General features: G+C 43.5%; 8 protein-coding genes and 3 long non-coding RNA genes across 13 annotated transcripts; 3 read left to right on the forward strand and 8 right to left on the reverse strand.

The window, feature by feature from the left end:
- Window position 1: 1 nt before the first annotated feature.
- On the forward strand, window positions 2-471 carry LOC129809077 (uncharacterized). Its single transcript, XR_008752541.1, has 2 exons — window positions 2-36; window positions 108-471. It is a non-coding gene; the product is annotated as an uncharacterized LOC129809077 (long non-coding RNA).
- LOC129809072 (39S ribosomal protein L4, mitochondrial-like) lies at window positions 294-1,495 on the reverse strand. Its single transcript, XM_055858927.1, has 3 exons — window positions 1,308-1,495; window positions 624-1,251; window positions 294-563 (listed from the first exon to the last, which is right to left on the reverse strand). Exons 2-3 carry the CDS (start codon window positions 887-889, stop codon window positions 347-349), a joined length of 483 nt encoding a protein of 160 aa, XP_055714902.1. The 5' UTR covers window positions 890-1,251; window positions 1,308-1,495; the 3' UTR covers window positions 294-346.
- Window positions 1,496-1,542: 47 nt separating this feature from the next.
- On the forward strand, window positions 1,543-2,342 carry LOC129809075 (uncharacterized). Its single transcript, XR_008752538.1, has 3 exons — window positions 1,543-1,660; window positions 1,797-2,015; window positions 2,110-2,342. It is a non-coding gene; the product is annotated as an uncharacterized LOC129809075 (long non-coding RNA).
- A 707-nt stretch (window positions 2,343-3,049) lies between these two features.
- Window positions 3,050-4,009, forward strand: LOC129809076 (uncharacterized). 2 transcript variants are annotated; one of them, XR_008752539.1, is made up of 4 exons: window positions 3,050-3,148; window positions 3,179-3,327; window positions 3,464-3,682; window positions 3,777-4,009. It is a non-coding gene; the product is annotated as an uncharacterized LOC129809076 (long non-coding RNA). The 2 variants fall into 2 exon arrangements; XR_008752540.1 differs by having other exon boundaries at window positions 3,085-3,148; window positions 3,186-3,327.
- A 2,242-nt stretch (window positions 4,010-6,251) lies between these two features.
- On the reverse strand, window positions 6,252-6,847 carry LOC129809071 (39S ribosomal protein L4, mitochondrial-like). The gene is made up of 2 exons (XM_055858925.1): window positions 6,582-6,847; window positions 6,252-6,521 (listed from the first exon to the last, which is right to left on the reverse strand). Exons 1-2 carry the CDS (start codon window positions 6,845-6,847, stop codon window positions 6,305-6,307), a joined length of 483 nt encoding a protein of 160 aa, XP_055714900.1. The 3' UTR covers window positions 6,252-6,304.
- Window positions 6,848-7,964: 1,117 nt separating this feature from the next.
- Window positions 7,965-11,250, reverse strand: LOC129809073 (39S ribosomal protein L4, mitochondrial-like). Of its 2 annotated transcripts, XR_008752537.1 has the most exons (4): window positions 10,977-11,250; window positions 10,293-10,920; window positions 8,610-10,232; window positions 7,965-8,553 (listed from the first exon to the last, which is right to left on the reverse strand). XR_008752537.1 is itself a non-coding variant. In XM_055858928.1 (3 exons), the coding sequence occupies exons 2-3, from the start codon at window positions 10,556-10,558 to the stop codon at window positions 10,016-10,018; spliced, it is 483 nt and encodes a 160-aa protein (XP_055714903.1). In that variant the 5' UTR covers window positions 10,559-10,920; window positions 10,977-11,250; the 3' UTR covers window positions 7,965-10,015. The 2 variants fall into 2 exon arrangements, 1 of the variants encoding a protein (XP_055714903.1); XM_055858928.1 differs by having other exon boundaries at window positions 7,965-10,232.
- Window positions 11,251-12,247: 997 nt separating this feature from the next.
- On the reverse strand, window positions 12,248-12,843 carry LOC129809074 (39S ribosomal protein L4, mitochondrial-like). Its single transcript, XM_055858929.1, has 2 exons — window positions 12,578-12,843; window positions 12,248-12,517 (listed from the first exon to the last, which is right to left on the reverse strand). Exons 1-2 carry the CDS (start codon window positions 12,841-12,843, stop codon window positions 12,301-12,303), a joined length of 483 nt encoding a protein of 160 aa, XP_055714904.1. The 3' UTR covers window positions 12,248-12,300.
- Window positions 12,844-14,614: 1,771 nt separating this feature from the next.
- On the reverse strand, window positions 14,615-15,210 carry LOC129809070 (39S ribosomal protein L4, mitochondrial-like). The gene is made up of 2 exons (XM_055858924.1): window positions 14,945-15,210; window positions 14,615-14,884 (listed from the first exon to the last, which is right to left on the reverse strand). The coding sequence occupies exons 1-2, from the start codon at window positions 15,208-15,210 to the stop codon at window positions 14,668-14,670; spliced, it is 483 nt and encodes a 160-aa protein (XP_055714899.1). The 3' UTR covers window positions 14,615-14,667.
- A 1,704-nt stretch (window positions 15,211-16,914) lies between these two features.
- On the reverse strand, window positions 16,915-17,510 carry LOC129809069 (39S ribosomal protein L4, mitochondrial-like). The gene is made up of 2 exons (XM_055858923.1): window positions 17,245-17,510; window positions 16,915-17,184 (listed from the first exon to the last, which is right to left on the reverse strand). Exons 1-2 carry the CDS (start codon window positions 17,508-17,510, stop codon window positions 16,968-16,970), a joined length of 483 nt encoding a protein of 160 aa, XP_055714898.1. The 3' UTR covers window positions 16,915-16,967.
- A 1,118-nt stretch (window positions 17,511-18,628) lies between these two features.
- Window positions 18,629-25,193, reverse strand: LOC129809067 (negative elongation factor B-like). Its single transcript, XM_055858922.1, has 6 exons — window positions 24,291-25,193; window positions 23,804-24,154; window positions 23,168-23,743; window positions 22,957-23,086; window positions 21,641-22,873; window positions 18,629-21,584 (listed from the first exon to the last, which is right to left on the reverse strand). Exons 2-5 carry the CDS (start codon window positions 23,840-23,842, stop codon window positions 22,869-22,871), a joined length of 750 nt encoding a protein of 249 aa, XP_055714897.1. The 5' UTR covers window positions 23,843-24,154; window positions 24,291-25,193; the 3' UTR covers window positions 18,629-21,584; window positions 21,641-22,868.
- Window positions 20,680-21,222, reverse strand: LOC129809066 (39S ribosomal protein L4, mitochondrial-like). Its single transcript, XM_055858921.1, has 2 exons — window positions 20,957-21,222; window positions 20,680-20,896 (listed from the first exon to the last, which is right to left on the reverse strand). Exons 1-2 carry the CDS (start codon window positions 21,220-21,222, stop codon window positions 20,680-20,682), a joined length of 483 nt encoding a protein of 160 aa, XP_055714896.1.
- Window positions 25,194-25,199: the final 6 nt, after the last annotated feature.

Below are 25,199 nucleotides of genomic sequence, written 5' to 3' on the forward strand. Positions count from 1 at the left end.
AGAAGCAAGATGTGTAAGTATTTTTCTGCAGAGAAGGTGAAATATAGGGCAGTGGGAAATAGGGTCAAAGGCCAAGGAGACATGGTAACCAGGAATTTGTTTTCCAGGGATTCGCCCGAAAGTCACGCGACCAAAAACAAAAAGTGATCCCGTAACCATGCATTCGAAGTATCAGAAAGAGTGGGACAGCTTCAAAGACAATATTCCTGGACAAAATAAGCACCTGGACCTGCGATGGTCAATCCGGGAGAAGTTGACCAAGGAGAGAGACCCGCGGAGTTAAAACGATTACATTTGTCTCTGGAAAACTACTTTATTAAATTCTGTTGCCCTTTTAAAATGTTTTTCACTGACTAACGCGGAATTTCTTCACGAGTTCCCTGCTGTCCGATCGATTGAACTGGTAGAGAATTCTTTCTTCGAGTTTCCGGACAGCGTCCTTCGTGAGAACCAGGGTGTGATATTTCAACATAGAGTAGACATTCAGCCCGTACAGGGGCATCATAGTAACATGAGGAATTTGTTCTGTGGCTGCAGTGATGTTGTAAGGGAAAATATCACTCCTGGAAAAGTAAAAGGGTCTCCAGAAATTCCTTGGGAACATACCACAGCTATAAACTTACTCATCAACTATCAGCACTGACGGTCCCCAAGTCCGAGCATCTATCAGTTCCTGCACAAACTTCGGATCCTCTACGGGAATATCGAGATTTTCCACCACAAACAAGTCATTCTGGGCCAACTTTACAGACAGCGTTGATGTAAGTCCCATGACCCTCGTAAAATAGGGCAGCATATAGAAGTGGCTCGTGGGTGACCGTGGTCCATGACTGACACCACCACCCTTCCACAGTGGCGACCGGATAGATCCATGCCTTGCCCTTCCCATCCTGTGCTTGCTCCTCCATCCACTTCTGGTAGTAGAACTTTACATTGTTACTGAGGAGTCAATTTGATCCTCTTGAAGCTTGAATTCCCCAATTGGTAGGAGTTTTTCGAGAGGGCATCATGCCGATTCTTCTCAACACTGAAGAGGAAGCTGGTGGTACCTTCCTTGTCCAATTTCTTGTATGTTTCCTCAGTTACAATTCGTATAAAGCCATTCCCTCTGGCATCTATCCCTTTTATCATAAATTCCCGAGATATTTTCTCCAACTCCTTAGCCAGGCAGCTCTTGAGTCAATCTTACAGCTTCAAGGAGCACTTTTGCAGAGGAAGATTGAGCTTCCCGGACAACTGATCCACATTCACCTAAAGGACAAAATGTTTGCCAAAACCGCACTTGAAAAATGTGGAAAACACCTTACCTTCTCGTTATTCACCAAAACATCCATTGCCAGGTGATTCTTTACTTCCTGGTCCATAATTTTCAGACCAAGACAAACACTCTTTCTTCAGGAAACTCGGAAAAACTTGTGAAAAGTCGCGTTATTTGCACTGATTGTTTTTTAGGTTAGAAAAGATTCCTACAAGCCAATAGGCGTAAAGCGAATAGGCGTTCAATCTTCCAGCTTCAAGGAGCACTTTTGCAGAGGAAGATTGAGCTTCCCGGACAACTGATCCACATTCACTTAAAGGACAAAATGTTTGCCAAAACCGCACTTGAAAAATGTGGAAAACACCTTACCTTCTCGTTATTCACCAAAACATCCATTGCCAGGTGATTCTTTACTTCCTGGTCCATAATTTTCAGACCAACACAAACACTCTTTCTTCAGGAAAATCGGAAAAACTTGTGAAAATCTAAAAGATATTCATAACCTCAATCCTTTTGAATTTTCCTCTTTTTGCCGCAGATTTGAAGAAATTAATTAAATACGACACCCTTCAGTGCAAAATATGCAAATCCACAAAGTGCTCATGTGCCCAGAAGCATCGTCAGGGGCTGCTATATAGAGCACCAACATTGAGCTTCTTGGCCAAAGTGCATCGTCCGGAAAGAAAGAAGGACGAAGTTCAGAGTGAAAATCTTCAGCCATCGCGTCCGGAATCAGTTAATTCGAGAAGCAAGATGTGTAAGTATTTTACTGCAGAGAAGGTGAAATATAGGGCAGTGGGAAATAGGGTCAAAGGCCAAGGAGACATGGTAACCAGGAATTTGTTTTCCAGGGATTCGCCCGAAAGTCACGCGACCAAAAACAAAAAGTGATCCCGTAACCATGCATTCGAAGTATCAGCAAGAGTGGGACAGCTTCAAAGACAATATTCCTGGACAAAATAAGCACCTGGACCTGCGATGGTCAATCCGGGAGAAGTTGACCAAGGAGAAAGACCCGCGGAGTTAAAACGATTACATTTGTCTCTGGAAAGCTACTTTATTAAATTCTGTTGCCCTTTTAAAATGTTTTTCACTGACTAACGCGGAATTTCTTCACGAGTTCCCTGCTGTCCGATCGATTGAACTGGTAGAGAATTCTTTCTTCGAGTTTCCGGACAGCGTCCTTCGTGAGAACCAGGGTGTGATATTTCAACATAGAGTAGACATTCAGCCCGTACAGGGGCATCATAGTAACATGAGGAATTTGTTCTGTGGCTGCAGTGATGTTGTAAGGGAAAATATCGCTCCTGGAAAAGTAAAAGGGTCTCCAGAAATTCCTTGGGAACATACCACAGCTATAAACTTACTCATCAACTATCAGCACTGACGGTCCCCAAGTCCGAGCATCTATTCCCGAGATATTTTCTCCAACTCCTTAGCCAGGCAGCTCTTGAGTCAATCTTACAGCTTCAAGGAGCACTTTTGCAGAGGAAGATTGAGCTTCCCGGACAACTGATCCACATTCACCTAAAGGACAAAATGTTTGCCAAAACCGCACTTGAAAAATGTGGAAAACACCTTACCTTCTCGTTATTCACCAAAACATCCATTGCCAGGTGATTCTTTACTTCCTGGTCCATAATTTTCAGACCAAGACAAACACTCTTTCTTCAGGAAACTCGGAAAAACTTGTGAAAAGTCGCGTTATTTGCACTGATTGTTTTTTAGGTTAGAAAAGATTCCTACAAGCCAATAGGCGTAAAGCGAATAGGCGTTCTTTCTTCTTCTTCATCTATTTTAAATGTCACTGGTTACTGGCTTGTAATTCTGAGCTCCTGTTCATTCTCTGTCCATTTCTGTGCCTTTGGTGGAGCGTAGGAGGATTTCTGGGTATGGGAGTGTGCCCATGCAATCTTCCAGCTTCAAGGAGCACTTTTGCAGAGGAAGATTGAGCTTCCCGGACAACTGATCCACATTCACTTAAAGGACAAAATGTTTGCCAAAACCGCACTTGAAAAATGTGGAAAACACCTTACCTTCTCGTTATTCACCAAAACATCCATTGCCAGGTGATTCTTTACTTCCTGGTCCATAATTTTCAGACCAACACAAACACTCTTTCTTCAGGAAAATCGGAAAAACTTGTGAAAATCTAAAAGATATTCATAACCTCAATCCTTTTGAATTTTCCTCTTTTTGCCGCAGATTTGAAGAAATTAATTAAATACGACACCCTTCAGTGCAAAATATGCAAATCCACAAAGTGCTCATGTGCCCAGAAGCATCGTCAGGGGCTGCTATATAGAGCACCAACATTGAGCTTCTTGGCCAAAGTGCATCGTCCGGAAAGAAAGAAGGACGAAGTTCAGAGTGAAAATCTTCAGCCATCGCGTCCGGAATCAGTTAATTCGAGAAGCAAGATGTGTAAGTATTTTACTGCAGAGAAGGTGAAATATAGGGCAGTGGGAAATAGGGTCAAAGGCCAAGGAGACATGGTAACCAGGAATTTGTTTTCCAGGGATTCGCCCGAAAGTCACGCGACCAAAAACAAAAAGTGATCCCGTAACCATGCATTCGAAGTATCAGCAAGAGTGGGACAGCTTCAAAGACAATATTCCTGGACAAAATAAGCACCTGGACCTGCGATGGTCAATCCGGGAGAAGTTGACCAAGGAGAAAGACCCGCGGAGTTAAAACGATTACATTTGTCTCTGGAAAGCTACTTTATTAAATTCTGTTGCCCTTTTAAAATGTTTTTCACTGACTAACGCGGAATTTCTTCACGAGTTCCCTGCTGTCCGATCGATTGAACTGGTAGAGAATTCTTTCTTCGAGTTTCCGGACAGCGTCCTTCGTGAGAACCAGGGTGTGATATTTCAACATAGAGTAGACATTCAGCCCGTACAGGGGCATCATAGTAACATGAGGAATTTGTTCTGTGGCTGCAGTGATGTTGTAAGGGAAAATATCGCTCCTGGAAAAGTAAAAGGGTCTCCAGAAATTCCTTGGGAACATACCACAGCTATAAACTTACTCATCAACTATCAGCACTGACGGTCCCCAAGTCCGAGCATCTTCCCATGACCCTCGTAAAATAGGGCAGCATATAGAAGTGGCTCGTGGGTGACCGTGGTCCATGACTGACACCACCACCCTTCCACAGTGGCGACCGGATAGATCCATGCCTTGCCCTTCCCATCCTGTGCTTGCTCCTCCATCCACTTCTGGTAGTAAAACTTTACATTGTTACTGAGGAGTCAATTTGATCCTCTTGAAGCTTGAATTCCCCAATTGGTAGGAGTTTTTCGAGAGGGCATCATGCCGATTCTTCTCAACACTGAAGAGGAAGCTGGTGGTACCTTCATTGTCCAATTTCTTGTATGTTTCCTCAGTTACAATTCGTATAAAGCCATTCCCTCTGGCATCTATCCCTTTTATCATAAATTCCCGAGATATTTTCTCCAACTCCTTAGCCAGGCAGCTCTTGAGTCAATCTTACAGCTTCAAGGAGCACTTTTGCAGAGGAAGATTGAGCTTCCCGGACAACTGATCCACATTCACCTAAAGGACAAAATGTTTGCCAAAACCGCACTTGAAAAATGTGGAAAACACCTTACCTTCTCGTTATTCACCAAAACATCCATTGCCAGGTGATTCTTTACTTCCTGGTCCATAATTTTCAGACCAACACAAACACTCTTTCTTCAGGAAACTCGGAAAAACTTGTGAAAAGTCGCGTTATTTGCACTGATTGTTTTTTAGGTTAGAAAAGATTCCTACAAGCCAATAGGCGTAAAGCGAATAGGCGTTCTTTCTTCTTCTTCATCTATTTTAAATGTCACTGGTTACTGGCTTGTAATTCTGAGCTCCTGTTCATTCTCTGTCCATTTCTGTGCCTTTGGTGGAGCGTAGGAGGATTTCTGGGTATGGGAGTGTGCCCATGTCGCCTCCGGAGAAGGAGTTGAAGAGGATGGCGACATGTCCATGGACATGTCCTCGGAAATTCCATGGACATGTCCATGGACATGTCGGACATTCCATGGACATGTCCTCGGACATTCCATGGACATGTCCTCGGAAATTCCATGGACATGTCCATGGACATGTCGGACATTCCATGGACATGTCCTCGGACATTCCATGGACATGTCCATGGAATGTCCGAGGACATGTCCATGGAATGTCTGAGGACTTCTTCCAATCTTCCAGCTTCAAGGAGCACTTTTGCAGAGGAAGATTGAGCTTCCCGGACAACTGATCCACATTCACCTAAAGGACAAAATGTTTGCCAAAACCGCACTTGAAAAATGTGGAAAACACCTTACCTTCTCGTTATTCACCAAAACATCCATTGCCAGGTGATTCTTTACTTCCTGGTCCATAATTTTCAGACCAAGACAAACACTCTTTCTTCAGGAAACTCGGAAAAACTTGTGAAAATCTAAAAGATATTCATAACCTCAATCCTTTTGAATTTTCCTCTTTTTGCCGCAGATTTGAAGAAATTAATTAAATACGACACCCTTCAGTGCAAAATATGCAAATCCACAAAGTGCTCATGTGCCCAGAAGCATCGTCAGGGGCTGCTGTATAGAGCACCAACATTGAGCTTCTTGGCCAAAGTGCATCGTCCGGAAAGAAAGAAGGACGAAGTTCAGAGTGAAAATCTTCAGCCATCGCGTCCGGAATCAGTTAATTCGAGAAGCAAGATGTGTAAGTATTTTTCTGCAGAGAAGGTGAAATATAGGGCAGTGGGAAATAGGGTCAAAGGCCAAGGAGACATGGTAACCAGGAATTTGTTTTCCAGGGATTCGCCCGAAAGTCACGCGACCAAAAACAAAAAGTGATCCCGTAACCATGCATTCGAAGTATCAGAAAGAGTGGGACAGCTTCAAAGACAATATTCCTGGACAAAATAAGCACCTGGACCTGCGATGGTCAATCCGGGAGAAGTTGACCAAGGAGAGAGACCCGCGGAGTTAAAACGATTACATTTGTCTCTGGAAAGCTACTTTATTAAATTCTGTTGCCCTTTTAAAATGTTTTTCACTGACTAACGCGGAATTTCTTCACGAGTTCCCTGCTGTCCGATCGATTGAACTGGTAGAGAATTCTTTCTTCGAGTTTCCGGACAGCGTCCTTCGTGAGAACCAGGGTGTGATATTTCAACATAGAGTAGACATTCAGCCCGTACAGGGGCATCATAGTAACATGAGGAATTTGTTCTGTGGCTGCAGTGATGTTGTAAGGGAAAATATCACTCCTGGAAAAGTAAAAGGGTCTCCAGAAATTCCTTGGGAACATACCACAGCTATAAACTTACTCATCAACTATCAGCACTGACGGTCCCCAAGTCCGAGCATCTATCAGTTCCTGCACAAACTTCGGATCCTCTACGGGAATATCGAGATTTTCCACCACAAACAAGTCATTCTGGGCCAACTTTACAGACAGCGTTGATGTAAGTCCCATGACCCTCGTAAAATAGGGCAGCATATAGAAGTGGCTCGTGGGTGACCGTGGTCCATGACTGACACCACCACCCTTCCACAGTGGCGACCGGATAGATCCATGCCTTGCCCTTCCCATCCTGTGCTTGCTCCTCCATCCACTTCTGGTAGTAGAACTTTACATTGTTACTGAGGTGTCAATTTGATCCTCTTGAAGCTTGAATTCCCCAATTGGTAGGAGTTTTTCGAGAGGGCATCATGCCGATTCTTCTCAACACTGAAGAGGAAGCTGGTGGTACCTTCCTTGTCCAATTTCTTGTATGTTTCCTCAGTTACAATTCGTATAAAGCCATTCCCTCTGGCATCTATCCCTTTTATCATAAATTCCCGAGATATTTTCTCCAACTCCTTAGCCAGGCAGCTCTTGAGTCAATCTTACAGCTTCAAGGAGCACTTTTGCAGAGGAAGATTGAGCTTCCCGGACAACTGATCCACATTCACCTAAAGGACAAAATGTTTGCCAAAACCGCACTTGAAAAATGTGGAAAACACCTTACCTTCTCGTTATTCACCAAAACATCCATTGCCAGGTGATTCTTTACTTCCTGGTCCATAATTTTCAGACCAAGACAAACACTCTTTCTTCAGGAAACTCGGAAAAACTTGTGAAAAGTCGCGTTATTTGCACTGATTATTTTTTAGGTTAGAAAAGATTCCTACAAGCCAATAGGCGTAAAGCGAATAGGCGTTCTTTCTTCTTCTTCTTCTATTTTAAATGTCACTGGTTACTGGCTTGTAATTCTGAGCTCCTGTTCATTCTCTGTCCATTTCTGTGCCTTTGGTGGAGCGTAGGAGGATTTCTGGGTATGGGAGTGTGCCCATGTCGCCTCCGGAGAAGGAGTTGAAGAGGATGGGACCTGTGCAGAGGATCGTGAGGTCGAATTCCTACACATTGGAGACTCCAAGTCCGCATCTTGCTGACCTGCTGAAGAAGAGTTCAGCAAGAAAAAACTGAAAAAGCAACAGAGATTTAAGGAATTGGAAGCTGAGCGTGAGACGGAGAAGAACAAATGGTTGGCTTTTACGACAAAAAGCGCCAAGAAATCTGGATCAGCTGGCATTCCAAAGAGCATCTTTGCGTCTCCGGACAATGTCAATGGGAGGGTAGGAATTGGAACCTGTGGGGTAGCGGGCAAGCCCATGACCGAGACCAAGACCTGCGAAAAGTGGCGCAAAGGTATCTAAAAAAACCCACCTTCTTAGATAAGCATCCGGATGTTTTCTTTTATTGAACAGAAAATAAAGTTGGAATTTACAGATAAAATCTGAGGCATTCCCGGAATTCCAGTCATCATGCCCTGCCGCGGAGGCGGTGCAAGGGTGTTGGGCGGCGGGATGGCTACCCCCTTTGGTGGGGGCTGTGCAAAGGGATTCTGGACAATTTTTCCGGCCTTGAAAGCTGCTGTTGTGGCATCAATGAGACTCTGTGCTTGCTCCTCCATCCACTTCTGGTAGTAAAACTTTACATTGTTACTGAGGAGTCAATTTGATCCTCTTGAAGCTTGAATTCCCCAATTGGTAGGAGTTTTTCGAGAGGGCATCATGCCGATTCTTCTCAACACTGAAGAGGAAGCTGGTGGTACCTTCATTGTCCAATTTCTTGTATGTTTCCTCAGTTACAATTCGTATAAAGCCATTCCCTCTGGCATCTATCCCTTTTATCATAAATTCCCGAGATATTTTCTCCAACTCCTTAGCCAGGCAGCTCTTGAGTCAATCTTACAGCTTCAAGGAGCACTTTTGCAGAGGAAGATTGAGCTTCCCGGACAACTGATCCACATTCACCTAAAGGACAAAATGTTTGCCAAAACCGCACTTGAAAAATGTGGAAAACACCTTACCTTCTCGTTATTCACCAAAACATCCATTGCCAGGTGATTCTTTACTTCCTGGTCCATAATTTTCAGACCAACACAAACACTCTTTCTTCAGGAAACTCGGAAAAACTTGTGAAAAGTCGCGTTATTTGCACTGATTGTTTTTTAGGTTAGAAAAGATTCCTACAAGCCAATAGGCGTAAAGCGAATAGGCGTTCTTTCTTCTTCTTCATCTATTTTAAATGTCACTGGTTACTGGCTTGTAATTCTGAGCTCCTGTTCATTCTCTGTCCATTTCTGTGCCTTTGGTGGAGCGTAGGAGGATTTCTGGGTATGGGAGTGTGCCCATGTCGCCTCCGGAGAAGGAGTTGAAGAGGATGGCGACATGTCCATGGACATGTCCTCGGAAATTCCATGGACATGTCCATGGACATGTCGGACATTCCATGGACATGTCCTCGGACATTCCATGGACATGTCCTCGGAAATTCCATGGACATGTCCATGGACATGTCGGACATTCCATGGACATGTCCATGGAATGTCCGAGGACATGTCCATGGAATGTCTGAGGACTTCTTCCAATCTTCCAGCTTCAAGGAGCACTTTTGCAGAGGAAGATTGAGCTTCCCGGACAACTGATCCACATTCACCTAAAGGACAAAATGTTTGCCAAAACCGCACTTGAAAAATGTGGAAAACACCTTACCTTCTCGTTATTCACCAAAACATCCATTGCCAGGTGATTCTTTACTTCCTGGTCCATAATTTTCAGACCAAGACAAACACTCTTTCTTCAGGAAACTCGGAAAAACTTGTGAAAATCTAAAAGATATTCATAACCTCAATCCTTTTGAATTTTCCTCTTTTTGCCGCAGATTTGAAGAAATTAATTAAATACGACACCCTTCAGTGCAAAATATGCAAATCCACAAAGTGCTCATGTGCCCAGAAGCATCGTCAGGGGCTGCTGTATAGAGCACCAACATTGAGCTTCTTGGCCAAAGTGCATCGTCCGGAAAGAAAGAAGGACGAAGTTCAGAGTGAAAATCTTCAGCCATCGCGTCCGGAATCAGTTAATTCGAGAAGCAAGATGTGTAAGTATTTTTCTGCAGAGAAGGTGAAATATAGGGCAGTGGGAAATAGGGTCAAAGGCCAAGGAGACATGGTAACCAGGAATTTGTTTTCCAGGGATTCGCCCGAAAGTCACGCGACCAAAAACAAAAAGTGATCCCGTAACCATGCATTCGAAGTATCAGAAAGAGTGGGACAGCTTCAAAGACAATATTCCTGGACAAAATAAGCACCTGGACCTGCGATGGTCAATCCGGGAGAAGTTGACCAAGGAGAGAGACCCGCGGAGTTAAAACGATTACATTTGTCTCTGGAAAACTACTTTATTAAATTCTGTTGCCCTTTTAAAATGTTTTTCACTGACTAACGCGGAATTTCTTCACGAGTTCCCTGCTGTCCGATCGATTGAACTGGTAGAGAATTCTTTCTTCGAGTTTCCGGACAGCGTCCTTCGTGAGAACCAGGGTGTGATATTTCAACATAGAGTAGACATTCAGCCCGTACAGGGGCATCATAGTAACATGAGGAATTTGTTCTGTGGCTGCAGTGATGTTGTAAGGGAAAATATCACTCCTGGAAAAGTAAAAGGGTCTCCAGAAATTCCTTGGGAACATACCACAGCTATAAACTTACTCATCAACTATCAGCACTGACGGTCCCCAAGTCCGAGCATCTATCAGTTCCTGCACAAACTTCGGATCCTCTACGGGAATATCGAGATTTTCCACCACAAACAAGTCATTCTGGGCCAACTTTACAGACAGCGTTGATGTAAGTCCCATGACCCTCGTAAAATAGGGCAGCATATAGAAGTGGCTCGTGGGTGACCGTGGTCCATGACTGACACCACCACCCTTCCACAGTGGCGACCGGATAGATCCATGCCTTGCCCTTCCCATCCTGTGCTTGCTCCTCCATCCACTTCTGGTAGTAGAACTTTACATTGTTACTGAGGAGTCAATTTGATCCTCTTGAAGCTTGAATTCCCCAATTGGTAGGAGTTTTTCGAGAGGGCATCATGCCGATTCTTCTCAACACTGAAGAGGAAGCTGGTGGTACCTTCCTTGTCCAATTTCTTGTATGTTTCCTCAGTTACAATTCGTATAAAGCCATTCCCTCTGGCATCTATCCCTTTTATCATAAATTCCCGAGATATTTTCTCCAACTCCTTAGCCAGGCAGCTCTTGAGTCAATCTTACAGCTTCAAGGAGCACTTTTGCAGAGGAAGATTGAGCTTCCCGGACAACTGATCCACATTCACCTAAAGGACAAAATGTTTGCCAAAACCGCACTTGAAAAATGTGGAAAACACCTTACCTTCTCGTTATTCACCAAAACATCCATTGCCAGGTGATTCTTTACTTCCTGGTCCATAATTTTCAGACCAAGACAAACACTCTTTCTTCAGGAAACTCGGAAAAACTTGTGAAAAGTCGCGTTATTTGCACTGATTGTTTTTTAGGTTAGAAAAGATTCCTACAAGCCAATAGGCGTAAAGCGAATAGGCGTTCTTTCTTCTTCTTCATCTATTTTAAATGTCACTGGTTACTGGCTTGTAATTCTGAGCTCCTGTTCATTCTCTGTCCATTTCTGACATGTCCATGGACATGTCCTCGGAAATTCCATGGACATGTCCATGGACATGTCGGACATTCCATGGACATGTCCTCGGACATTCCATGGACATGTCCTCGGAAATTCCATGGACATGTCCATGGACATGTCGGACATTCCATGGACATGTCCATGGAATGTCCGAGGACATGTCCATGGAATGTCTGAGGACTTCTTCCAATCTTCCAGCTTCAAGGAGCACTTTTGCAGAGGAAGATTGAGCTTCCCGGACAACTGATCCACATTCACTTAAAGGACAAAATGTTTGCCAAAACCGCACTTGAAAAATGTGGAAAACACCTTACCTTCTCGTTATTCACCAAAACATCCATTGCCAGGTGATTCTTTACTTCCTGGTCCATAATTTTCAGACCAACACAAACACTCTTTCTTCAGGAAAATCGGAAAAACTTGTGAAAATCTAAAAGATATTCATAACCTCAATCCTTTTGAATTTTCCTCTTTTTGCCGCAGATTTGAAGAAATTAATTAAATACGACACCCTTCAGTGCAAAATATGCAAATCCACAAAGTGCTCATGTGCCCAGAAGCATCGTCAGGGGCTGCTATATAGAGCACCAACATTGAGCTTCTTGGCCAAAGTGCATCGTCCGGAAAGAAAGAAGGACGAAGTTCAGAGTGAAAATCTTCAGCCATCGCGTCCGGAATCAGTTAATTCGAGAAGCAAGATGTGTAAGTATTTTTACTGCAGAGAAGGTGAAATATAGGGCAGTGGGAAATAGGGTCAAAGGCCAAGGAGACATGGTAACCAGGAATTTGTTTTCCAGGGATTCGCCCGAAAGTCACGCGACCAAAAACAAAAAGTGATCCCGTAACCATGCATTCGAAGTATCAGAAAGAGTGGGACAGCTTCAAAGACAATATTCCTGGACAAAATAAGCACCTGGACCTGCGATGGTCAATCCGGGAGAAGTTGACCAAGGAGAGAGACCCGCGGAGTTAAAACGATTACATTTGTCTCTGGAAAGCTACTTTATTAAATTCTGTTGCCCTTTTAAAATGTTTTTCACTGACTAACGCGGAATTTCTTCACGAGTTCCCTGCTGTCCGATCGATTGAACTGGTAGAGAATTCTTTCTTCGAGTTTCCGGACAGCGTCCTTCGTGAGAACCAGGGTGTGATATTTCAACATAGAGTAGACATTCAGCCCGTACAGGGGCATCATAGTAACATGAGGAATTTGTTCTGTGGCTGCAGTGATGTTGTAAGGGAAAATATCACTCCTGGAAAAGTAAAAGGGTCTCCAGAAATTCCTTGGGAACATACCACAGCTATAAACTTACTCATCAACTATCAGCACTGACGGTCCCCAAGTCCGAGCATCTATCAGTTCCTGCACAAACTTCGGATCCTCTACGGGAATATCGAGATTTTCCACCACAAACAAGTCATTCTGGGCCAACTTTACAGACAGCGTTGATGTAAGTCCCATGACCCTCGTAAAATAGGGCAGCATATAGAAGTGGCTCGTGGGTGACCGTGGTCCATGACTGACACCACCACCCTTCCACAGTGGCGACCGGATAGATCCATGCCTTGCCCTTCCCATCCTGTGCTTGCTCCTCCATCCACTTCTGGTAGTAGAACTTTACATTGTTACTGAGGAGTCAATTTGATCCTCTTGAAGCTTGAATTCCCCAATTGGTAGGAGTTTTTCGAGAGGGCATCATGCCGATTCTTCTCAACACTGAAGAGGAAGCTGGTGGTACCTTCCTTGTCCAATTTCTTGTATGTTTCCTCAGTTACAATTCGTATAAAGCCATTCCCTCTGGCATCTATCCCTTTTATCATAAATTCCCGAGATATTTTCTCCAACTCCTTAGCCAGGCAGCTCTTGAGTCAATCTTACAGCTTCAAGGAGCACTTTTGCAGAGGAAGATTGAGCTTCCCGGACAACTGATCCACATTCACCTAAAGGACAAAATGTTTGCCAAAACCGCACTTGAAAAATGTGGAAAACACCTTACCTTCTCGTTATTCACCAAAACATCCATTGCCAGGTGATTCTTTACTTCCTGGTCCATAATTTTCAGACCAAGACAAACACTCTTTCTTCAGGAAACTCGGAAAAACTTGTGAAAAGTCGCGTTATTTGCACTGATTGTTTTTTAGGTTAGAAAAGATTCCTACAAGCCAATAGGCGTAAAGCGAATAGGCGTTCTTTCTTCTTCTTCATCTATTTTAAATGTCACTGGTTACTGGCTTGTAATTCTGAGCTCCTGTTCATTCTCTGTCCATTTCTGTGCCTTTGGTGGAGCGTAGGAGGATTTCTGGGTATGGGAGTGTGCCCATGTCGCCTCCGGAGAAGGAGTTGAAGAGGATGGCGACATGTCCATGGACATGTCCTCGGAAATTCCATGGACATGTCCATGGACATGTCGGACATTCCATGGACATGTCCTCGGACATTCCATGGACATGTCCTCGGAAATTCCATGGACATGTCCATGGACATGTCGGACATTCCATGGACATGTCCATGGAATGTCCGAGGACATGTCCATGGAATGTCTGAGGACTTCTTCCAATCTTCCAGCTTCAAGGAGCACTTTTGCAGAGGAAGATTGAGCTTCCCGGACAACTGATCCACATTCACCTAAAGGACAAAATGTTTGCCAAAACCGCACTTGAAAAATGTGGAAAACACCTTACCTTCTCGTTATTCACCAAAACATCCATTGCCAGGTGATTCTTTACTTCCTGGTCCATAATTTTCAGACCAAGACAAACACTCTTTCTTCAGGAAACTCGGAAAAACTTGTGAAAATCTAAAAGATATTCATAACCTCAATCCTTTTGAATTTTCCTCTTTTTGCCGCAGATTTGAAGAAATTAATTAAATACGACACCCTTCAGTGCAAAATATGCAAATCCACAAAGTGCTCATGTGCCCAGAAGCATCGTCAGGGGCTGCTGTATAGAGCACCAACATTGAGCTTCTTGGCCAAAGTGCATCGTCCGGAAAGAAAGAAGGACGAAGTTCAGAGTGAAAATCTTCAGCCATCGCGTCCGGAATCAGTTAATTCGAGAAGCAAGATGTGTAAGTATTTTTCTGCAGAGAAGGTGAAATATAGGGCAGTGGGAAATAGGGTCAAAGGCCAAGGAGACATGGTAACCAGGAATTTGTTTTCCAGGGATTCGCCCGAAAGTCACGCGACCAAAAACAAAAAGTGATCCCGTAACCATGCATTCGAAGTATCAGAAAGAGTGGGACAGCTTCAAAGACAATATTCCTGGACAAAATAAGCACCTGGACCTGCGATGGTCAATCCGGGAGAAGTTGACCAAGGAGAGAGACCCGCGGAGTTAAAACGATTACATTTGTCTCTGGAAAGCTACTTTATTAAATTCTGTTGCCCTTTTAAAATGTTTTTCACTGACTAACGCGGAATTTCTTCACGAGTTCCCTGCTGTCCGATCGATTGAACTGGTAGAGAATTCTTTCTTCGAGTTTCCGGACAGCGTCCTTCGTGAGAACCAGGGTGTGATATTTCAACATAGAGTAGACATTCAGCCCGTACAGGGGCATCATAGTAACATGAGGAATTTGTTCTGTGGCTGCAGTGATGTTGTAAGGGAAAATATCACTCCTGGAAAAGTAAAAGGGTCTCCAGAAATTCCTTGGGAACATACCACAGCTATAAACTTACTCATCAACTATCAGCACTGACGGTCCCCAAGTCCGAGCATCTATCAGTTCCTGCACAAACTTCGGATCCTCTACGGGAATATCGAGATTTTCCACCACAAACAAGTCATTCTGGGCCAACTTTACAGACAGCGTTGATGTAAGTCCCATGACCCTCGTAAAATAGGGCAGCATATAGAAGTGGCTCGTGGGTGACCGTGGTCCATGACTGACACCACCACCCTTCCACAGTGGCGACCGGATAGATCCATGCCTTGCCCTTCCCATCCTGTGCTTGCTCCTCCATCCACTTCTGGTAGTAGAACTTTACATTGTTACTGAGGAGTCAATTTGATCCTCTTGAAGCTTGAATTCCCCAATTGGTAGGAGTTTTTCGAGAGGGCATCATGCCGATTCTTCTCAACACTGAAGAGGAAGCTGGTGGTACCTTCATTGTCCAATTTCTTGTATGTTTCCTCAGTTACAATTCGTATAAAGCCATTCCCTCTGGCATCTATCCCTTTTATCATAAATTCCCGAGATATTTTCTCCAACTCCTTAGCCAGGCAGCTCTTGAGTCAATCTTACAGCTTCAAGGAGCACTTTTGCAGAGGAAGATTGAGCTTCCCGGACAACTGATCCACATTCACCTAAAGGACAAAATGTTTGCCAAAACCGCACTTGAAAAATGTGGAAAACACCTTACCTTCTCGTTATTCACCAAAACATCCATTGCCAGGTGATTCTTTACTTCCTGGTCCATAATTTTCAGACCAACACAAACACTCTTTCTTCAGGAAACTCGGAAAAACTTGTGAAAAGTCGCGTTATTTGCACTGATTGTTTTTTAGGTTAGAAAAGATTCCTACAAGCCAATAGGCGTAAAGCGAATAGGCGTTCTTTCTTCTTCTTCATCTATTTTAAATGTCACTGGTTACTGGCTTGTAATTCTGAGCTCCTGTTCATTCTCTGTCCATTTCTGTGCCTTTGGTGGAGCGTAGGAGGATTTCTGGGTATGGGAGTGTGCCCATGTCGCCTCCGGAGAAGGAGTTGAAGAGGATGGCGACATGTCCTCGGAAATTCCATGGACATGTCCATGGACATGTCGGACATTCCATGGACATGTCCTCGGACATTCCATGGACATGTCCTCGGAAATTCCATGGACATGTCCATGGAATGTCTGAGGACTTCTTCCAATCTTCCAGCTTCAAGGAGCACTTTTGCAGAGGAAGATTGAGCTTCCCGGACAACTGATCCACATTCACCTAAAGGACAAAATGTTTGCCAAAACCGCACTTGAAAAATGTGGAAAACACCTTACCTTCTCGTTATTCACCAAAACATCCATTGCCAGGTGATTCTTTACTTCCTGGTCCATAATTTTCAGACCAAGACAAACACTCTTTCTTCAGGAAACTCGGAAAAACTTGTGAAAATCTAAAAGATATTCATAACCTCAATCCTTTTGAATTTTCCTCTTTTTGCCGCAGATTTGAAGAAATTAATTAAATACGACACCCTTCAGTGCAAAATATGCAAATCCACAAAGTGCTCATGTGCCCAGAAGCATCGTCAGGGGCTGCTGTATAGAGCACCAACATTGAGCTTCTTGGCCAAAGTGCATCGTCCGGAAAGAAAGAAGGACGAAGTTCAGAGTGAAAATCTTCAGCCATCGCGTCCGGAATCAGTTAATTCGAGAAGCAAGATGTGTAAGTATTTTTCTGCAGAGAAGGTGAAATATAGGGCAGTGGGAAATAGGGTCAAAGGCCAAGGAGACATGGTAACCAGGAATTTGTTTTCCAGGGATTCGCCCGAAAGTCACGCGACCAAAAACAAAAAGTGATCCCGTAACCATGCATTCGAAGTATCAGAAAGAGTGGGACAGCTTCAAAGACAATATTCCTGGACAAAATAAGCACCTGGACCTGCGATGGTCAATCCGGGAGAAGTTGACCAAGGAGAGAGACCCGCGGAGTTAAAACGATTACATTTGTCTCTGGAAAGCTACTTTATTAAATTCTGTTGCCCTTTTAAAATGTTTTTCACTGACTAACGCGGAATTTCTTCACGAGTTCCCTGCTGTCCGATCGATTGAACTGGTAGAGAATTCTTTCTTCGAGTTTCCGGACAGCGTCCTTCGTGAGAACCAGGGTGTGATATTTCAACATAGAGTAGACATTCAGCCCGTACAGGGGCATCATAGTAACATGAGGAATTTGTTCTGTGGCTGCAGTGATGTTGTAAGGGAAAATATCACTCCTGGAAAAGTAAAAGGGTCTCCAGAAATTCCTTGGGAACATACCACAGCTATAAACTTACTCATCAACTATCAGCACTGACGGTCCCCAAGTCCGAGCATCTATCAGTTCCTGCACAAACTTCGGATCCTCTACGGGAATATCGAGATTTTCCACCACAAACAAGTCATTCTGGGCCAACTTTACAGACAGCGTTGATGTAAGTCCCATGACCCTCGTAAAATAGGGCAGCATATAGAAGTGGCTCGTGGGTGACCGTGGTCCATGACTGACACCACCACCCTTCCACAGTGGCGACCGGATAGATCCATGCCTTGCCCTTCCCATCCTGTGCTTGCTCCTCCATCCACTTCTGGTAGTAGAACTTTACATTGTTACTGAGGAGTCAATTTGATCCTCTTGAAGCTTGAATTCCCCAATTGGTAGGAGTTTTTCGAGAGGGCATCATGCCGATTCTTCTCAACACTGAAGAGGAAGCTGGTGGTACCTTCCTTGTCCAATTTCTTGTATGTTTCCTCAGTTACAATTCGTATAAAGCCATTCCCTCTGGCATCTATCCCTTTTATCATAAATTCCCGAGATATTTTCTCCAACTCCTTAGCCAGGCAGCTCTTGAGTCAATCTTACAGCTTCAAGGAGCACTTTTGCAGAGGAAGATTGAGCTTCCCGGACAACTGATCCACATTCACCTAAAGGACAAAATGTTTGCCAAAACCGCACTTGAAAAATGTGGAAAACACCTTACCTTCTCGTTATTCACCAAAACATCCATTGCCAGGTGATTCTTTACTTCCTGGTCCATAATTTTCAGACCAACACAAACACTCTTTCTTCAGGAAACTCGGAAAAACTTGTGAAAAGTCGCGTTATTTGCACTGATTATTTTTTAGGTTAGAAAAGATTCCTACAAGCCAATAGGCGTAAAGCGAATAGGCGTTCTTTCTTCTTCTTCTTCTATTTTAAATGTCACTGGTTACTGGCTTGTAATTCTGAGCTCCTGTTCATTCTCTGTCCATTTCTGTGCCTTTGGTGGAGCGTAGGAGGATTTCTGGGTATGGGAGTGTGCCCATGTCGCCTCCGGAGAAGGAGTTGAAGAGGATGGCACCTGTGCAGAGGATCGTGAGGTCGAATTCCTACACATTGGAGACTCCAAGTCCGCATCTTGCTGACCTGCTGAAGAAGAGTTCAGCAAGAAGAAACTGAAAAAGCAACAGAGATTTAAGGAATTGGAAGCTGAGCGTGAGACGGAGAAGAACAAATGGTTGGCTTTTACGACAAAAAGCGCCAAGAAATCTGGATCAGCTGGCATTCCAAAGAGCATCTTTGCGTCTCCGGACAATGTCAATGGGAGGGTAGGAATTGGAACCTGTGGGGTAGCGGGCAAGCCCATGACCGAGACCAAGACCTGCGAAAAGTGGCGCAAAGGTATCTAAAAAAAACCCACCTTCTTAGATAAGCATCCGGATGTTTTCTTTTATTGAACAGAAAATAAAGTTGGAATTTACAGATAAAATCTGAGGCATTCCCGGAATTCCAGTCATCATGCCCTGCCGCGGAGGCGGTGCAAGGGTGTTGGGCGGCGGGATGGCTACCCCCTTTGGTGGGGGCTGTGCAAAGGGATTCTGGACAATTTTTCCGGCCTTGAAAGCTGCTGTTGTGGCATCAATGAGACTCTGTGCTTGCTCCTCCATCCACTTCTGGTAGTAAAACTTTACATTGTTACTGAGGAGTCAATTTGATCCTCTTGAAGCTTGAATTCCCCAATTGGTAGGAGTTTTTCGAGAGGGCATCATGCCGATTCTTCTCAACACTGAAGAGGAAGCTGGTGGTACCTTCATTGTCCAATTTCTTGTATGTTTCCTCAGTTACAATTCGTATAAAGCCATTCCCTCTGGCATCTATCCCTTTTATCATAAATTCCCGAGATATTTTCTCCAACTCCTTAGCCAGGCAGCTCTTGAGTCAATCTTACAGCTTCAAGGAGCACTTTTGCAGAGGAAGATTGAGCTTCCCGGACAACTGATCCACATTCACCTAAAGGACAAAATGTTTGCCAAAACCGCACTTGAAAAATGTGGAAAACACCTTACCTTCTCGTTATTCACCAAAACATCCATTGCCAGGTGATTCTTTACTTCCTGGTCCATAATTTTCAGACCAACACAAACACTCTTTCTTCAGGAAACTCGGAAAAACTTGTGAAAAGTCGCGTTATTTGCACTGATTATTTTTTAGGTTAGAAAAGATTCCTACAAGCCAATAGGCGTAAAGCGAATAGGCGTTCTTTCTTCTTCTTCATCTATTTTAAATGTCACTGGTTACTGGCTTGTAATTCTGAGCTCCTGTTCATTCTCTGTCCATTTCTGTGCCTTTGGTGGAGCGTAGGAGGATTTCTGGGTATGGGAGTGTGCCCATGTCGCCTCCGGAGAAGGAGTTGAAGAGGATGGCGACATGTCCATGGACATGTCCTCGGAAATTCCATGGACATGTCCATGGACATGTCGGACATTCCATGGACATGTCCTCGGACATTCCATGGACATGTCCTCGGAAATTCCATGGACATGTCCATGGACATGTCGGACATTCCATGGACATGTCCATGGAATGTCCGAGGACATGTCCATGGAATGTCTGAGGACTTCTTCCAATCTTCCAGCTTCAAGGAGCACTTTTGCAGAGGAAGATTGAGCTTCCCGGACAACTGATCCACATTCACCTAAAGGACAAAATGTTTGCCAAAACCGCACTTGAAAAATGTGGAAAACACCTTACCTTCTCGTTATTCACCAAAACATCCATTGCCAGGTGATTCTTTACTTCCTGGTCCATAATTTTCAGACCAAGACAAACACTCTTTCTTCAGGAAACTCGGAAAAACTTGTGAAAATCTAAAAGATATTCATAACCTCAATCCTTTTGAATTTTCCTCTTTTTGCCGCAGATTTGAAGAAATTAATTAAATACGACACCCTTCAGTGCAAAATATGCAAATCCACAAAGTGCTCATGTGCCCAGAAGCATCGTCAGGGGCTGCTGTATAGAGCACCAACATTGAGCTTCTTGGCCAAAGTGCATCGTCCGGAAAGAAAGAAGGACGAAGTTCAGAGTGAAAATCTTCAGCCATCGCGTCCGGAATCAGTTAATTCGAGAAGCAAGATGTGTAAGTATTTTTCTGCAGAGAAGGTGAAATATAGGGCAGTGGGAAATAGGGTCAAAGGCCAAGGAGACATGGTAACCAGGAATTTGTTTTCCAGGGATTCGCCCGAAAGTCACGCGACCAAAAACAAAAAGTGATCCCGTAACCATGCATTCGAAGTATCAGAAAGAGTGGGACAGCTTCAAAGACAATATTCCTGGACAAAATAAGCACCTGGACCTGCGATGGTCAATCCGGGAGAAGTTGACCAAGGAGAGAGACCCGCGGAGTTAAAACGATTACATTTGTCTCTGGAAAGCTACTTTATTAAATTCTGTTGCCCTTTTAAAATGTTTTTCACTGACTAACGCGGAATTTCTTCACGAGTTCCCTGCTGTCCGATCGATTGAACTGGTAGAGAATTCTTTCTTCGAGTTTCCGGACAGCGTCCTTCGTGAGAACCAGGGTGTGATATTTCAACATAGAGTAGACATTCAGCCCGTACAGGGGCATCATAGTAACATGAGGAATTTGTTCTGTGGCTGCAGTGATGTTGTAAGGGAAAATATCACTCCTGGAAAAGTAAAAGGGTCTCCAGAAATTCCTTGGGAACATACCACAGCTATAAACTTACTCATCAACTATCAGCACTGACGGTCCCCAAGTCCGAGCATCTATCAGTTCCTGCACAAACTTCGGATCCTCTACGGGAATATCGAGATTTTCCACCACAAACAAGTCATTCTGGGCCAACTTTACAGACAGCGTTGATGTAAGTCCCATGACCCTCGTAAAATAGGGCAGCATATAGAAGTGGCTCGTGGGTGACCGTGGTCCATGACTGACACCACCACCCTTCCACAGTGGCGACCGGATAGATCCATGCCTTGCCCTTCCCATCCTGTGCTTGCTCCTCCATCCACTTCTGGTAGTAGAACTTTACATTGTTACTGAGGAGTCAATTTGATCCTCTTGAAGCTTGAATTCCCCAATTGGTAGGAGTTTTTCGAGAGGGCATCATGCCGATTCTTCTCAACACTGAAGAGGAAGCTGGTGGTACCTTCCTTGTCCAATTTCTTGTATGTTTCCTCAGTTACAATTCGTATAAAGCCATTCCCTCTGGCATCTATCCCTTTTATCATAAATTCCCGAGATATTTTCTCCAACTCCTTAGCCAGGCAGCTCTTGAGTCAATCTTCCAGCTTCAAGGAGCACTTTTGCAGAGGAAGATTGAGCTTCCCGGACAACTGATCCACATTCACCTAAAGGACAAAATGTTTGCCAAAACCGCACTTGAAAAATGTGGAAAACACCTTACCTTCTCGTTATTCACCAAAACATCCATTGCCAGGTGATTCTTTACTTCCTGGTCCATAATTTTCAGACCAAGACAAACACTCTTTCTTCAGGAAACTCGGAAAAACTTGTGAAAAGTCGCGTTATTTGCACTGATTATTTTTTAGGTTAGAAAAGATTCCTACAAGCCAATAGGCGTAAAGCGAATAGGCGTTCTTTCTTCTTCTTCTTCTATTTTAAATGTCACTGGTTACTGGCTTGTAATTCTGAGCTCCTGTTCATTCTCTGTCCATTTCTGTGCCTTTGGTGGAGCGTAGGAGGATTTCTGGGTATGGGAGTGTGCCCATGTCGCCTCCGGAGAAGGAGTTGAAGAGGATGGCACCTGTGCAGAGGATCGTGAGGTCGAATTCCTACACATTGGAGACTCCAAGTCCGCATCTTGCTGACCTGCTGAAGAAGAGTTCAGCAAGAAGAAACTGAAAAAGCAACAGAGATTTAAGGAATTGGAAGCTGAGCGTGAGACGGAGAAGAACAAATGGTTGGCTTTTACGACAAAAAGCGCCAAGAAATCTGGATCAGCTGGCATTCCAAAGAGCATCTTTGCGTCTCCGGACAATGTCAATGGGAGGGTAGGAATTGGAACCTGTGGGGTAGCGGGCAAGCCCATGACCGAGACCAAGACCTGCGAAAAGTGGCGCAAAGGTATCTAAAAAAACCCACCTTCTTAGATAAGCATCCGGATGTTTTCTTTTATTGAACAGAAAATAAAGTTGGAATTTACAGATAAAATCTGAGGCATTCCCGGAATTCCAGTCATCATGCCCTGCCGCGGAGGCGGTGCAAGGGTGTTGGGCGGCGGGATGGCTACCCCCTTTGGTGGGGGCTGTGCAAAGGGATTCTGGACAATTTTTCCGGCCTTGAAAGCTGCTGTTGTGGCATCAATGAGACTCTGTGCTTGCTCCTCCATCCACTGCTGGTAGTAAAACTTTACATTGTTACTGAGGAGTCAATTTGATCCTCTTGAAGCTTGAATTCCCCAATTGGTAGGAGTTTTTCGAGAGGGCATCATGCCGATTCTTCTCAACACTGAAGAGGAAGCTGGTGGTACCTTCATTGTCCAATTTCTTGTATGTTTCCTCAGTTACAATTCGTATAAAGCCATTCCCTCTGGCATCTATCCCTTTTATTCTTCAGCCATTGGAATTAGTAGGGCAATAAGAGAATGAAGAAAGGGATCTTCATATGCTCGATCATCCTTACAACATGCAAGAATAGTCAAGACACGTAAAATGCCAACCCGATCTTTCTGACGAGCAGTGTGCAATGTATAGTACATACCTAATATAGATGCCACTGTACTCTCTTGTATATACGCTTCCACAGCATCTGGAGCTGGACCAGAGTGTTCAATTGTTGTAATAGCACTTTCGCGCTCGTCTGGGGGAAGACGAGCTGTTAAATGTCGTACCTAGTAATACAATAAACATTAATAATATTATTAAGAATTTTATATACATATATGAAATTAAAAGGCTCAATTATTTTTTACCTGATCATCCACTATCAGAGACATGAGAGCTGGTAAGAATTTTGTCACAACCTGGCTATCTAATTTTGGCTCCTTAAATTCCTGGGAATCGATCATGACCCATGCACTAAGTCCTAGGGCAAGGATTCTCAGTAAGAGAATTAAAATGGTATTATCTCTGGCCAAACCCTCATTGTTAATAAGGTGCTGTAGAATTTTGATTGCAGATGTTGCTAAGAAGTTGATGGAATAGGGATCACATAAGGTCATTGATAGATCCCCAAGTACTTGTTCTTGACCTCTCTTAATATTGTCTAAGAAACCTTGTAGCTCCCGTGATCGCTTGATATCAACATTTTTCTCACGTATACATGCATCCAAACACCATGTGAACTTGTGACATGGATCTACGGAAATAATATCTTGAACCTCAAGATCGTGTAGTGCCATCAGTAATTCTGCCCTTAGAGTGCAGTAATGCACGTTTCTGGTATGCAGAAATAATGTACGCAAAAATTGGAGCACCATATCATACAATTTAACATTGTTCCCGATCATATTAGCTAGTTTCTGGACCACTTCTCCCTGGCGTCGTAACTGCATTTTAATGTAAAACAATATTATTTTCTTACTAGTTTTTTTTTTTAATAAACTCACCTTAGGAGATGGCGTAAAGAACAGGTTGTTAAGGTTCATATGATCAAACAGGATATGCTCTTTTTCTCGTATATATTGCGATAAAAGTGGTGATACTTCGTCTCCAAAAAGTGATTGATTATCTCTCCAAATTTGCCTTTTTACTTAGCGCACGCACTCTTACGACAGGAAAGCTTTCTTTAAGAAGTTTATCGAAAATTATTTCTCATCCTTCCTTTGCTCCAAGTTTATTTATTTCAGCAATTAATTTCTCACGGAGCTCCTCCAAAACCGACGTATGAAAATCCAGCCGCCGTACTCCATGAAGGTCAAGTAGAGGTAACATTGGGCGAAGAGATGGTAATAGGATGCCTAAAAAATCATTTTATTCTATATTACTACAATTTTATTGTCCTGATTTGTATTATGTCATTTAGGATTCAGAAGGATAACAAAACTGCCACAAGTCTTTAATAATACAATATAAGAGTGCGTCACATTTACTCACCATTTTCTAATTGAAAATTCTCAATGGCTTTTAGGGGGTCTGTACAAGAAGGGAGTGCATCACGAAGATAAGCTTGTCCAGGAACTTTCAGTTCTTCCAATCCGGTGCCCACAAACTTCGGTGGATTAGTCATTTCAACTAAAATTCAGACCGGATTCAGATTCTGATCCGGATAAGCCACCATGGCTGTGGTAAAAAAAAATTCTCCGTCTACATCACCACGCTGATCAACGCTTTCGCCATGAAGAACGGTCCCATCTTGTAGTATCAAACTGTAGTTCTCCAATTTTTGCGACATTTTCTTTTGAGAGAAGAGCTATGAACGCTATAAACTTTACAGAAATATTGTTTTTTCACTAATGCATAGCCTACTATAATTCACAAACGGGTTATGTTGATTGGAATGACAAATTTTCTCTATAACTAGATTCACTAAATGTTTTTATCAAAATTTAAGATACACATAAAACAACTCGGTAAATTATGTGGCAAACTGAAAGAAATAGAAAAATTCATCATAAAAAAAAACTAAAGATAATGAGGCTTTGGCGTAGGAACACTTTTTAGAGGTGAATCATAGTCAATATCTATAGTCTCTGACGCGATATTTTCCTGAATTGCCAGCCCAATCCGTGTTTATAGATTGTCATATAATTTGTGTACGTTTTCATGGTGCTGAGAGGATGGCTGGAGTGCCTTGAGAAGTGTTTGGAGACGCGCAGCTGGTAATTTGAGATGGATGTACCACAATAACTTTAGCATGTGTCGCGTAACATTGTCTCTTGTGAGTCTAGCAAAGAGAAATTCATCAAAAAGTCCTGTGCAAAAATCTTCGGCGGTAAATTCTTCAGCCATTGGAATTAGTAGGGCAATAAGAGAATGAAGAAAGGGATCTTCATATGCTCGATC

This window comes from Phlebotomus papatasi, unplaced genomic scaffold (genome assembly GCF_024763615.1).
Source record: "Phlebotomus papatasi isolate M1 unplaced genomic scaffold, Ppap_2.1 HiC_scaffold_304, whole genome shotgun sequence".
Lineage (NCBI taxonomy): Eukaryota > Metazoa > Arthropoda > Insecta > Diptera > Psychodidae > Phlebotomus > Phlebotomus papatasi.

Excerpts from the sequence above, each read along its gene's own strand:
- LOC129809073 (XM_055858928.1), bottom strand. The coding sequence starts at position 10,558 with ATGGGAAGGGCAAGGCATGGATCTATCCGGTCGCCACTGTGGAAGGGT. Across the intron at positions 10,233-10,292 it reads TCAGTGCTGATAGTTGATGA|GAGTGATATTTTCCCTTACA; the intron begins GTAAGTTTATAG and ends TTACTTTTCCAG.
- LOC129809066 (XM_055858921.1), bottom strand. The coding sequence starts at position 21,222 with ATGGGAAGGGCAAGGCATGGATCTATCCGGTCGCCACTGTGGAAGGGT. Across the intron at positions 20,897-20,956 it reads TCAGTGCTGATAGTTGATGA|GAGTGATATTTTCCCTTACA; the intron begins GTAAGTTTATAG and ends TTACTTTTCCAG.
- LOC129809069 (XM_055858923.1), bottom strand. The coding sequence starts at position 17,510 with ATGGGAAGGGCAAGGCATGGATCTATCCGGTCGCCACTGTGGAAGGGT. Across the intron at positions 17,185-17,244 it reads TCAGTGCTGATAGTTGATGA|GAGTGATATTTTCCCTTACA; the intron begins GTAAGTTTATAG and ends TTACTTTTCCAG.
- LOC129809074 (XM_055858929.1), bottom strand. The coding sequence starts at position 12,843 with ATGGGAAGGGCAAGGCATGGATCTATCCGGTCGCCACTGTGGAAGGGT. Across the intron at positions 12,518-12,577 it reads TCAGTGCTGATAGTTGATGA|GAGTGATATTTTCCCTTACA; the intron begins GTAAGTTTATAG and ends TTACTTTTCCAG.
- LOC129809070 (XM_055858924.1), bottom strand. The coding sequence starts at position 15,210 with ATGGGAAGGGCAAGGCATGGATCTATCCGGTCGCCACTGTGGAAGGGT. Across the intron at positions 14,885-14,944 it reads TCAGTGCTGATAGTTGATGA|GAGTGATATTTTCCCTTACA; the intron begins GTAAGTTTATAG and ends TTACTTTTCCAG.
- LOC129809067 (XM_055858922.1), bottom strand. The coding sequence starts at position 23,842 with ATGAACCTTAACAACCTGTTCTTTACGCCATCTCCTAAG. Across the intron at positions 23,744-23,803 it reads TCTTTACGCCATCTCCTAAG|TTACGACGCCAGGGAGAAGT; the intron begins GTGAGTTTATTA and ends ATTAAAATGCAG. Across the intron at positions 23,087-23,167 it reads CTCTGATAGTGGATGATCAG|GTACGACATTTAACAGCTCG; the intron begins GTAAAAAATAAT and ends TTGTATTACTAG.
- LOC129809072 (XM_055858927.1), bottom strand. The coding sequence starts at position 889 with ATGGGAAGGGCAAGGCATGGATCTATCCGGTCGCCACTGTGGAAGGGT. Across the intron at positions 564-623 it reads TCAGTGCTGATAGTTGATGA|GAGTGATATTTTCCCTTACA; the intron begins GTAAGTTTATAG and ends TTACTTTTCCAG.
- LOC129809071 (XM_055858925.1), bottom strand. The coding sequence starts at position 6,847 with ATGGGAAGGGCAAGGCATGGATCTATCCGGTCGCCACTGTGGAAGGGT. Across the intron at positions 6,522-6,581 it reads TCAGTGCTGATAGTTGATGA|GAGTGATATTTTCCCTTACA; the intron begins GTAAGTTTATAG and ends TTACTTTTCCAG.